Here is a 12546-nt window from a genome sequence, read left to right on the forward strand (position 1 = left end):
TCTCTGATGTTACAGCACATACAAATAATTTATCCACCCAGCCTGACACACACCCTCCTCTCCACTGCCCCCCCCCCCCCCCCCCGCCCCCCTGCTAGTACCCCACCCAGATTTCACATGCACCCTGCCAGTACCCCACCCTGACTTGACTTGTCTCAGGTCTAAACAGCAGAGCCATTTGCTTAGCATCACTCAGAGAGGGGGAGGTGCTTTAAAAGAGAGGAGAGAGAGGTATAGTTAGTGTGTCCTTGTCTTCCCCCAGCAACCAGAGGGAAAAAGAGGGTTAGAGCAAAGAAGCCCTTCATCTGAAACGTATTAAACTTCTGGAAAGGAACTGTCCCACAGCCTGACAGGCGTTCTGGCTGCTCTGACCTCACAGAAACACAGAGTAGCTAGTTTTTACTGACAGCAGAAAGAGACAGACCAAGAGAGAGACCAAGAGAGAGAGGGCATCTAGAAGCAGCTCTCTGAGGACGGATTCCCTGTTCTGGCCTAACGTCAAAGTTTTTGCAGCCTGAGGGAAGAGCCGCGTCTCTCCCAGCTTCACCAGGTAAGGATTTATTTTGTTATTCCAGAACTGACTGTAAATCTGACTTTATGCACATTCTTCTTAACTGTTTCCCAGAGTTTTGATGCAAGGCCTTTTATGGAAATTATGAGGCACTGAAAAGTAAACATTGAAAGCCAAGAATGTTCGTTCCGTGAAATGGGCTAAACCTGGGGCATACTGTCCCTACTGTTGTAGTGAGCTCAAGGCTACATTGCCAGTTATATCTTTAAACTAGCCAACACTGCTTCTTTGTAAACTTCCCCATGGCACCGCCTCTGCCCTCCCACTCCCCATACCCCAATAACAGTTTAACATGATTAAAAGTTGTTTCTGCAAGTACTCTAGAATGATAACTTTATTTTTAGTTCTACCAGTCCTCGAGAATGTTAACGGTATACTCAGTTTGTCTCTACCAAGATTCTACATGGGTTTGCCAGTTCTATGGAACGTTAACAGTAGCTTATATTAATCTCCGATTTTACTTTAGAATGTGAACCATGGATTCCATTTGGTTCTGCCAGTAATCTAGAATGTTCACTTAAGATTCCGTTTGGCTCAACCAGCACTCTGGGCACTAGACTGTCTTGTTGAGAGTCCAAGTACTCACTGTGTTGCAATTGCTGTGCGCAAAGCCACAAGCATTTTCCATCGTCTTCAACAGTTAGTGAGTTATACTTTCCTAAGAGTAGCCAAACCCTAAACGCTGCTGCATGAGCAAACCCCTGGGACCCTAGTGAATCCTTTCTCCCTCTAATGCCATGAAGTCAATTTCCCCACTAGATTTCTCTCCCCTGTATGATGATGTCTGGATTACTTTGTGATGATGCCAACTCCTCTCCCCCCAGATCTTCAGACTGCTTCGCCATTTTGACTACCACTGCTTGCCCCTTTAGTCTTGTGACATGAAAATCTTGTCTCTCTTTCCCTCTCGAAGTCTCCCTCTCTATATATCACTCTCTCCCTTTCTCTCTGCCCAGTCAGCTGAGGTCGGTTTCGTTTTTTTTGTGCTCATATGAGGTTTTAGAAGGACTCTTTCTCTGTCTCTTCTTCACTAGCCTCCACAGAGGAGTTCACATTTACCGACATGTGACTGATCTGGTGTTTATACTCTCTTGTAGTTTTACTGTGGTGGAGGACAGAGAGGGATCAAGAGAGACAGGAGGCTACAGGACTACTCCTATCATTTCTAATGTTATCCTCACCAGGGTTCTGTTTCAGCTACATTCAAAACCTTTCAAAATTAAAAGCTGGAACTAGAATGTTAGTGTACCTTTGGAATTGAACAAAATTGGAATGTTAGTGTATCTTTGGAATTAAACAAATTTAGAATGTTAGTGTACATTTGGAATTGAACAAAATTGGAATGTTAGAGTACCTTTGGAATTGAACAAAATTGGAATGTTAGAGTACCTTTGGAATTGACCCCATCCCTGATCACCACGCAATTGGCAATCATACTCAAAACTGAGCCTCTCAGAGTAGCAGTGTAACGCTAACAGATTAAAGGACAGAATCTGCCCGTGCATGTGCAGAGAATCTGCATGTGTCTGCTCCGACATTATCCAACAGCATTTCACTGTGAAAGCTTTTGATAATTTTCTCGTTTAACGTTTTCATTGGAAACGACCATGTCCTCTTGGAAAAAATGACTTTTAAATGATATCAATATAAGGAAATGAGGTACACTTCTAAGGTGTGTGGACAAAGGCTTGAGTGTGTGTGTGTGTGTGTTTGGATTTCCACTGTGAGGGAACGCCAGGTTTTCCAGACATGCTCTGACAATGTACTGTAGTTTCCCGGTGGCCTGACCCCCCCCCCATCCAAGTTTGAAAAAGTCACTGTAGCAGCACAGGCCTTCACTAACAGTCAGTCAGTCAGCTGAAAAGACAGCCAAAAAGGCAGCCAGTCACTGCCCAAACAGTTGATCGAATTACCTAAAATAATAAAACCTTTTGTTGAAGAATAATACATGATATTTCACAAACGCTTGTTTCCAAAGCCACGTACAGTCATACAAGTATACAGTATCTTTAGTAGTTTCATGTCAATGTTCTGGACAGACACTCTTCCCAGGCTCTCCTTAGTCTCCTGAATCCCTCTGACTGAAAGCTTACTGGGTTCAAATCCAGAGCCAACAAAGTATAAAAAAACAGTAGTTCCGTAAAAAAAAATTGCCACTGTGTGCCTGATCAAGCCAGTTAATACGTACATCCGTGGGTAGCTGGCCTTGTACCAGAAACCACTTGGATCCTACAGGCATTTGAGAACATTAAACCGGGCATTTGGCGTCATACCCTTTTTGTAGTATTCATGTAAAGAAAGCCAGAAGAGGTGTGTTATAGGGCCAATATATCACGCCGGCTTTGGAATGTTCGTAGGCATGATGTTAATGTTTTGTTTACACTTTTCGGTTTTTCCTTTCAGGAGCCAGAGCGGTATCTCTACAAAATAGCGAATACCCGAGCCAGAGCTACAGAGCGGAGCTACAGAGCGGAGCTACAGAGCAGAGCTACAGAGCAGAGCTACCGCAACATACCGTGGACATCGCTGCCATACAGTAACAATCAGGACTGTCCTCTTAAAAGAAAAGAAGAGCCAGGTTGACCTAAACGCAGGAAACACCTAACAACGCCACCAGGATCACCTCAGGAAAAAACACAGGGACAGACACACGCAGCACACCTCCTCCCACACACACAACCCCCCCCACTCGGACAACTCCAGGGACTCCAGAGCTACCTCACCTTCCTCCTTTCAGACAAGCTCCCCTTAGAAGGACAACGGTCGTCGAGTCAGCCAAACGAGTGGCCAATCAGGATGTCTCGCTGGGGCCGTAAGAACGTGAAGAAGGCTCCAGAAGTGATCCGCACGGTGACGGAGGGGCTGAAGTCTCTGTATCGGCAGAAGCTCCTCCCCCTGGAGCAGTACTACGGTTTCCATGACTTCCACTCCCCCTCCTTGGAAGATGCAGATTTTGACAACAAGCCCATGGTTCTGGTAGTGGGCCAGTACTCCACTGGGAAGACCACCTTTATTAAGTAAGACATGGAGGAAGATTCTAGTAGTGTGCCCGAGATGTTAGTTTAAAGCATAGCCAGGGGTACTGGTGGCGGAGCAGAATGTCAATAGCCAAGATTGGCTTCATTAAGTACCTTTACTCCATCGTTCTCCCGGTTAGGGGTCAAACATTGATCCTATCAATTATTATCACTGTTATTATTGTTGTTATTATTATGAATACCATTAAGAACAAGGGAACAGTGACCTTGTCATCCCCCACATTTGGATTTTAGTCATTTAAGCAGGCGCTGTCTTTATCTAGACCAGCTGACTGCAAGTGGATTCACCATAAGGTAGCGGAGTTAATCATGTGGGGGGACGGTGGGGGGGGTTGACGACGATGACACCTTGCGTCAATTGATCGTGTGACTGATGAATTTCAGTTTACTGTTGTTCCTCTGTCTTGTGCCAGTTGGCAGGGGTGTAAAAAGTACAAAGTAGAAGTACTTGGCTGTGTTCACCAGTTTTGGGAAGTTCCTAAAGAAGGGTTAAATGACCATGTAAACAGAGTTCATAACTCATCAGTGTCCTTAATTGATAATTTACACTCTTCCTTTTTATTTAATTGATCACTAGTTAGTTTTGAACTCCCTTTACCTGGTTATTTAGATCTTAATTAGATACTTCCCAAAAGTGGTGAACACAGCCGAACCCAGTTGAGTACTTTTACTTTGTACTTTTTACAACTCTGCCAGTTGGTGTGTTTTGCAAATTCTGGATACGCCTGAGTGTTTGTCTCTGGGTCAGATATCTGTTAGAACAAGAAATCCCTGGCAGCAGAATTGGACCAGAACCCACCACTGACTGCTTCACGGCCATCATGCACGGGGAGGTGGAGGGCGTGATTCCTGGCAACGCGCTCATCGTGGATCCCAAAAAACCCTTCCGGAAGCTCAACCCCTTCGGCAACACCTTCCTCAACAGGTGAGTGCAGGACAGAATGCGGAATGCATGAATGTAGCGTGTTCTAGAATGTTCCCGGAAATGTTCTCAGATAAGTGGGTGAAAGAAGGGAAAAGATGAAAGGTAACAGTTAGAGACTTGGTGAGAGAAGCAACTGAACACCCCCCTCCACCTCCACCTCCTCCTTCCCCTGAAAAGCAAGGAATGGAACGACAACAGAAAAAAGTGACTCCTTTTTTTTTTTTTATATGGAATTTAAAGCGTCTGTGCCAAATCTCAGAGCAGGGGAGGAACTTGCCTTATTTGTGGAAAAATCGGAGAAAGGGAGCGATATCGCGAGTTACAGGGAGGTGGTGTTGAAAGCCTGTGTACTCAGAGCGGAGCTGCTATGTTCTCCGGTTCAAAGGCTGGGTCAGGGAGAGCCAGGGCTGGGCTGACTAACACTAACAGATGATGTGACGGCAGGACTAGGGCAGAACACACTGGCTGGTCTGAGTCGCACCGAGGTATTTTCCTCTGTTATGTTTACCCGGTCGTCTGGGATACCCGCTCTCACTGCAAGGCACTCTGGGATGCAGTCTTTGTCAGGGGGTTTCCTTCTGCGTGGGCACACTACGGAGGCCTGGTATGGACACTCATAGTCGCTATGGGCCAAACAGCTGGACAAGCTGTATGGCGATGACACTTTTAATCGGCCTTCACTCTCACAGTCCTAATCATAACCATGCATTACCTACCCCCCCACACATACACACACAACCACACAAACACACACCAGCTACCGCAGCATTCTGAAACTCTGACGCATATATGCCAAAAAAACATGAGCAAGTCCCCTCCCCCCTCTCATCTGTTCAGCTCGGTGTGTATTGTGTTTGCGTTGGTCCTTCCCGTTCTGGTCTTGTTGTAGCCCTCTGAATCAGGAAACGGCTATGTTGACGTTAGTGGCCGATCATTAGCGGTTCATATTGTTATGGCTTTGGCACTGGAGAACCATTTTCCTCCAGGAAGCCCAGAGCATTGAGAGGCCCGCTCCAACACAATGGATCCTGGGCAGGGAGGGGTTGGGCCCACTGTAAGGCGGAGTGCGGCCATCAGCTCCCAGCTCCTGCCCGAGGCCCAAATGGCTTCCTTTTGAAGTGTAGCCCCTCATCAGATGGTGCACTATCCAGGGAATAGGGCGCCATTGGGAAGCCGCGTTGGTCTGTTTCTTAGATCACATTTAGATGTTACCATTAGGAGAACTGATTATAGCCACGCACATTCATTCCTACATTGTCCACATTCCTTCCAGTGACGTTGATGTGTGTATGTGTGTGTGTGTGTGTGTGTGTGGGGGGGGGGGGGGGGGGGGGCGGTTGTTTAGGGGAATGTTGGAAAGTTGCTGTGACCTGGGAAGCCAGTGGAGAACCTTCAGACCAGAGATGTTAAAGGGATTTTACAGAGGACCTAGCGTCTGCTGGTTTTTGTTTTGTGCTTTCAAATAGTGGCCAATTAACCCCTAAACCACCATGTGAGGGGAATTTCTACCTAATCAGTGGAATTACTCAGTTAATTAAGTAGGAGGGAGAACTAAAAACCTGGACAGACTTAGTCCTTGCCGTGGAATAAGTTTGATGCCTGCATTGTAGATTAACAAGTTATGTTAAATACTGTAACGGTTCCATGTAATGTTCTGTGTCCCGCCCGCTTCTGCCCTCTGATAGGTTCCAGTGTGCTCAGATGCCCAATCAGGTCCTGGAGAGCATCAGCATCATCGACACCCCAGGGATCCTGTCGGGAGCCAAGCAGAGGGTGAGCCGAGGTGAGAAGAGCATGGCTCGGAAGTGGACGGGGCAAGGTGAGGAGAGGGTGGCTAGATGGTGACACACAGGCACGCTCCTGGTACACACCTGGTCCGTCCATGGCCTGCACATCATCGTCCGCTAAAACTACTAGTCCTTCCTCATCCCACCTGACCTGGCTAACCCCTGACACCGTGTAGGAAAGGAAACGAGGAGACAGGAGAACAGGGAAGGGAAGAAGACGAAGATAAATAAACAAGGGGATAAGGGGACAAGGGGATAAGGGGACAAGGGGACGCAGGGAGAGATGTAGACAGGGTGGGGAACTTGAATCTGGGATTAGGGACATGAGAGGGAGGGAGGGAGGGAGGGAGGGAGGGAGGGAGGGAGGGAGGGAGGGAGAAAAAGAAGGAAACATAGAAACACAGCCCTGGAGAGCACTTCTGATTCTTCCACTGCATCTGGAAAGACACACACACACGCACGCGCGCGCACCTACGCATGCACACATAAACACACATGTACCTCCACATGCACACGCACCACACACAAACACACACACTTACACACACCTACGCACGCACACACACACACACACAGACCAAGATAAATTCATGGCAGAACTTTGAACATGCAGCCTCATCATCAGTTCATTGTCTCTTTCATTCCTTCATTCCACTCTTAATCTGCACACACTGACCCTCATAACTCCCCAGTGTCTTTCCCTCCCTCCCTTCAATATAGTCCACTAATGGGGCTATTTAAATTGAACGGTAACAACATTAAGAATGATATAAGCCCAGAGGTGTTGAGTGGTTATGGTGACGTGATGCTGTTACGTTACAACCTGTCAGTCAGCTGTTTCAGTTCACCTCCAGGTCCTGTTAGAGTTACATGGTGACCGCAGGGCAGATGACAGAAACTAAACCACAGTCAGGGAGGGAAAGAGAAGAGACAGGGCGAAAGAAAATGAAAAGAGAGGAAATTACAAAAGGAGGTGAAAAGGATCAGTGTCTGTGTTGTCCGCCTCCTCTCTCCTCCCTGTCTCGGTCTGTTTGTGTGTCTGTCTGTTTGTGTGTCTGTCTCTGTCTGTGTGTCTGTATGCGTCTGTTTGTGTGTGTGTGTGTCTGTCTGTCTGTGTGTCTGTCTCTGTCTGTGTGTCTGTCTCTGTCTGTGTGTCTGTCTCTGTCTGTTTGTGTGTCTGTCTGTTTGTGTGTCTGTCTGCGTCTGTTTGTGTGTCTGTCTGTCTCTTTGTGTGTCTGTCTGTTTATGTGTCTGTCTGTTTGTGTGTCTGTCTGCATCTGTTTGTGTGTCTGTCTGCGTCTGTTTGTGTGTCTGTCTGTCTGTATTTCTCAACGATCCTTTATGTGTGTTTCACAAGAATGTGCTCTGGAACCAACCAATTATTTGGTTAAGATCTAAAAATTGAAGCCACTCGATTGTTTGTCGCTGAACCATTGAATCATGTGATCTCCCAGAACCCTCTGGTCTGCTTCATGCCCCTCCCCACAGAGGCAAAATCCCAGAGTGACACGTCTCACTGGCTCGTTTCTGGGCGGGATGCGAGGGGGGTGGGGTGTGTCTCAAAGTCATGTGTCTCCTTTTGGGCCCTCTCTACCCGTGTCTACCCTCTCTCCTTGAACCCCTTGACCTCTCACCTCTGGTCATTGACACTCCTTCAGGCTATGACTTCCCAGCGGTGCTTCGTTGGTTTGCGGAGCGCGTTGACCGCATCATCCTCCTGTTCGACGCCCACAAGCTGGAGATCAGCGACGAGTTCTCCGAGGCCATCGGTGCGCTGCGCGGCAATGAGGACAAGCTGCGGGTGGTGCTGAACAAGGCAGACATGGTCGGGACACAACAGCTGATGAGGATCTATGGGGCTCTGATGTGGTCGCTGGGCAAGGTGAAGTGGGCGGAGCCGACATAGACGTTACTCAGGAGATACGAGTGATGTGTGAGAGATACGAGTGATGTGTGAGAGATACGAGTGATGTGTGAGAGATACGAGTGATGTGTGAGAGATACGAGTGATGTGTGAGAGATACGAGTGATGTGTGAGAGATACGAGTGATGTGTGAGAGATACGAGTGATGTGTGAGAGATACGAGTGATGTGTGAGAGATATGAGTGTCACACTATAGCTGATTAAAAACATGTGTAGGGTCAATTATAAGGAATGATTGGACACTTAAAATGACCAGATGGGTCAACTGGGAATTGTGCACCCAGGCAAACAAAACGAAGGCATCTCCAGAATGACAAGATAGGTTATCGTGCTTTGCTACAACTGATTGATAGATGACTGATAGTAATGGATTTCGATTGACAGGTGTTCAACACACCAGAGGTGGTGAGGGTTTACATCGGGTCATTCTGGTCTGAGCCGCTGCTGGTCCCAGACAACCGCCATCTGTTTGAGCTTGAGGAGGAGGATCTGTTCAACGACATCCAGAACCTTCCGCACAACGCCGCCCTGAGGAAACTCAACGACCTCGTGAAGAGGGCACGACTGGTCAGGGTAGGTTTGCCCTCTTCGTCGGCTTTTCCATCTCTCAAGTTCACTGTTTGTAGACGATATGATTGTAATTTTTGTGTACAGACTACGAAAACATAAATACTGTAGATCTGTCATAATGCGACCGGACGCTTGAACAACAAGCAACCTCAGCGGAGTGCTTCTGACGAATGGCAATTCTCTGGGCTGCGTGTGAAAGAGCGCTGCATCTCCTCCTCCTCTTTCGTCTCTTAAAGTGCATCGAGCCGTGAATCTCCTGAATGATCTGTGGCCGTCGCAGCACCAGTTTGCACCTGGTGTGTGTTAGCCAGGACGCTCACGGGGGGGGGGGGTTGGGGAGTGACACACACCTGTCAATCAGGAGAGCTGAGGAGGAAAAAGGTTTTCTACTGAGCTCATTGAGGAAGTGACCACTGAGTGGCTTTGCTGAAAAAAATGTTTGTCCTCTCTCTCCCTCTCCCATCTCTCTCACCCACCTCCTCATTTCTCTTCCCTCCTCCCCTCTCTATTTTTCCCACCCACATATGTCACTCCCTCTTTCTCTCCCATCTCTCTCTTCCTCCCCTCATCTCTCCATCTAGGTGCATGCCCATATCATCAGCTACTTGAAGAAGGAGATGCCCACCTTCAGGAAGGACAACAAGAAGAAGAACCTGATCTACCAACTTCCTGTCATCTTCTCCAAGATCCAGCTGCAGCACAACATCTCTGCAGGGGACTTCCCTGACTGTGCCAAGATGCAGGTCTGTCTGCATCTGCCTGACTGCATATGCCTGACTGCATCTGTCTGTCTGCATCTGCCTGACTGCATCTGTCTGTCTGCATCTGCCTGTCTACGTTGAAGTGTCTAAAGTGTCTTGAAGTGTCTAAAGTACATTATCCATCAGTATTCCATTTCTCTCTAAAATTTGTCAGATGAACATGTTTATGACCGGTGTCCTCTGTTCCCTGCCCCCACTCAGGAGCAGCTGTTAGTCCATGACTTCACTAAGTTCAAGTCCATGAAGCCGTCCCTGATGGCCGCTCTGGACGAACTTCTGGCATCCGACATCGCAAAGCTGATGCCCCTGCTGCGCCAGGAGGAGATAGAGGCGGGGGTACAGCCGGGGGTGCAGGGTGGGGCCTTCCTGGGGACCCGAGCCGGGCCCTTCGTGGAGAACGACCCCTTTGGAGAGGAGGAAATGGAAGGTGAGGAGGGTGAGGAGGCGGGCGAGATGGCCTGGGTGGTGACCAAGGACAAGCCCAAATACGACGAGATCTTCTACAACCTGGCGCCCAACGAGGGCAAGCTGAGCGGCACCAAGGCCAAGGACTGGATGGTGAGCACCCGGCTGCCCAACTCCGTCCTGGGGAGGATCTGGAAGCTGTCGGATGTGGACCGAGATGGCATGTTGGATGACGAGGAGTTTGCCTTGGCCAGCCACCTGATCGAGGTGAAGCTAGAGGGGCATGGTCTCCCCCCAGAGCTGCCAGCCCGTCTGGTGCCCCCCTCCAAGCGCAGGCAGAAAGGATCTGATATCTAGGAGACTATTACAACACACCACATGCACCGCTACTGCCCCCCCCCCACATCTTCTCCCTGTTCCTCTTTGTCCATTATTTTGTAACCTTAATCCCTACATTGTCCACTCTAAAGTTGTCTCCTCATCCCTTGACTTGTCTCTCTATGTTCTTTCTAACTTCCTGTTTACTCCCAATTGCCTCTTAATAGTCTGCTGTGGCTTCCTTTTGCCCTTTCCTTGTCCTGTCCTGTTTCCTTTATTAATTCGTAAAGGACAACATTTTCTGGTGCTCTTTCATGTTATTTGTATTACAGGACAGTACAGGGGAGTAGAGGGACAGTGAACTGGTTAACTGGAGAGCAGAGTTGGGACCCCTGTGTCCAGGGGTTCATGTGAAGTGTCCTCATGTGACCAATGTGTCTTCAAATGAATCGAGGAGAGGAAGCCACTTGCTTTTTATTGAGATGCACCCCATGTTTGACTTCATCTATCTAAATGTGTTTTGCTGATGTGAAAATAGGCCTACTCTGCTCTACTTTATTCTACTACAGTAATTTACTCTAGTATACTCTGCTCTCTCCCAACAAACAAAAAGTATTTACCGCGCATTGTCATATTTTTATATTTGATATGCTTACGCCGACGTTGTTATTCTAGAAATTACTTGACATTATAAACCTTCGCTCTCCCACAACTTTCCAATTATTGCATGAGTCTGACCACAATGGCTGACAGTGTTCAGTACACACCTATCTGATCATGCAGTGTTGACTACCTCCTGCATATCATCTGCCTTGCAGATATTTAGCAGGGAGTGTCTGGAAAAGAAGACAGCACAAAACAAACACTAATATGCTAAAGTAGCTACGCCACACTCGTGTATTTAATAGACAGCTGTTGCCATTAGCTTCTTAGCGGTATGAAGCTGGTTTATCTCTGTCTTCAGCAGACTGGCCCAACGACTAACATTGCGGCACACTGAGAGCTGCAGCTTCACCTTCTCCCATGGCAATAAAAAAAAAATATTCTTTTATTTACCCTTTTGTAAGCATTGCTGTTGATTTTGTATGAACTGAACAAAGAATTGCGTTTGTTTGAAATGAATGTCACATGCTGTGAGAAAAACATAGTCAACAAAAACAGGTTAATTGGTTTTTATGATATATCTTACTGACTACTGTGTCCTCAAACAGCTAGCTTCACCTACTCGGCTGACAAATGTTGTGCTATTGTCATTTCGTAATAAACTGTCTGGACTGTGTTTTCATTGCCTCATTTGACTTCTTGTTGATGTTTTTAGAGGTGTAGAAGTTGAATAAATGATTGGGGCTGGGACTTTTGCAAATACCAAAACTATTTTTCAAACCTCCTATTTTGGGCTGGATGGGTAATGTCAGGTTTCTAATCCAATTATATGTATGAATGAGGCACATATGTGACATAGTTACCAGTCTTTGGGAAAGAAACTAGAACCAAATCACCACTTTTTCACACATCCACCATTACCATAATCAACAATGTAGAAGGAAACAGATCTTAAAAAGACACACTGACTGAAATGCATTGGAAATTGAAAGTCTTTTCTCAATATTTTTATGTAGTGACTATCTTAATCGCTACATGAGTGTCCGTGTAGCTACATACAGTACATACCATGTACTGTACCATGAACTGTACCATGAACTGCATAGCAAACTCAGTCAAAATAAAATGTATAAAGTGCCGGCAAACTAAGTTAAGAGCAGGTAAGCATGCTAATTATCCTATAAAGTGAAACAGTGCAGGGGTTGTACTGTAGGGAAACTCTGTTTTACAGTGAATGCAGATAAACAGTGACTCACAGTCCTCCAGGCCCAAATTTCATACCACCATTTTCCACTGGCTGTTTCAGTCAGTCCCTCCCCCCAGTTTGCAAACAAACACACACACACACACACACACACACACACAAATACACACACAACAAGACATATGCACAAAGACACACATGAATCAGATCCAAACCCTCTACAGCCTTCTAACTTGAGTGCTCACAAGTCTAACAAACCTATCTACTGTAAATCGGGGTTCACAGCCAATATGGGAGCCCATCATTTCTGAGGGCCGGTGGGGGAATTTGGAAGCCTTTTTGATTTGGGATCAATAGTGACACATAAATATGCAATAATTCAGACTAGAAACTAGTGTGTTGTTTGTGAAATGTAAAAATATTATGGGGGGAAATAATTT

General features: G+C 46.9%; 1 protein-coding gene across 2 annotated transcripts; it reads left to right on the forward strand.

The window, feature by feature from the left end:
* Positions 1-163: 163 nt before the first annotated feature.
* On the forward strand, positions 164-11578 carry ehd2b (EH-domain containing 2b). 2 transcript variants are annotated; one of them, XM_010903046.5, is made up of 8 exons: positions 164-550; positions 2975-3588; positions 4358-4534; positions 6220-6353; positions 7980-8203; positions 8630-8818; positions 9397-9558; positions 9778-11578. In XM_010903046.5, the coding sequence occupies exons 2-8, from the start codon at positions 3368-3370 to the stop codon at positions 10336-10338; spliced, it is 1668 nt and encodes a 555-aa protein (XP_010901348.2). In that variant the 5' UTR covers positions 164-550; positions 2975-3367; the 3' UTR covers positions 10339-11578. The 2 variants fall into 2 exon arrangements, with proteins under 2 accessions (XP_010901348.2, XP_010901350.2); XM_010903048.5 differs by having other exon boundaries at positions 167-550; positions 6220-6317.
* The last annotated feature ends 968 nt before the right edge of the window (positions 11579-12546 follow it).

Source organism: Esox lucius, chromosome 1 (genome assembly GCF_011004845.1).
Source record: "Esox lucius isolate fEsoLuc1 chromosome 1, fEsoLuc1.pri, whole genome shotgun sequence".
Classification (NCBI taxonomy): Eukaryota; Metazoa; Chordata; class Actinopteri; order Esociformes; family Esocidae; genus Esox; species Esox lucius.

Excerpts from the sequence above, each read along its gene's own strand:
- ehd2b (XM_010903046.5), top strand. The coding sequence starts at position 3,368 with ATGTCTCGCTGGGGCCGTAAGAACGTGAAGAAGGCTCCAGAAGTGATC. Across the intron at positions 4,535-6,219 it reads GGCAACACCTTCCTCAACAG|GTTCCAGTGTGCTCAGATGC; the intron begins GTGAGTGCAGGA and ends GCCCTCTGATAG. Across the intron at positions 8,819-9,396 it reads AGAGGGCACGACTGGTCAGG|GTGCATGCCCATATCATCAG; the intron begins GTAGGTTTGCCC and ends CTCTCCATCTAG.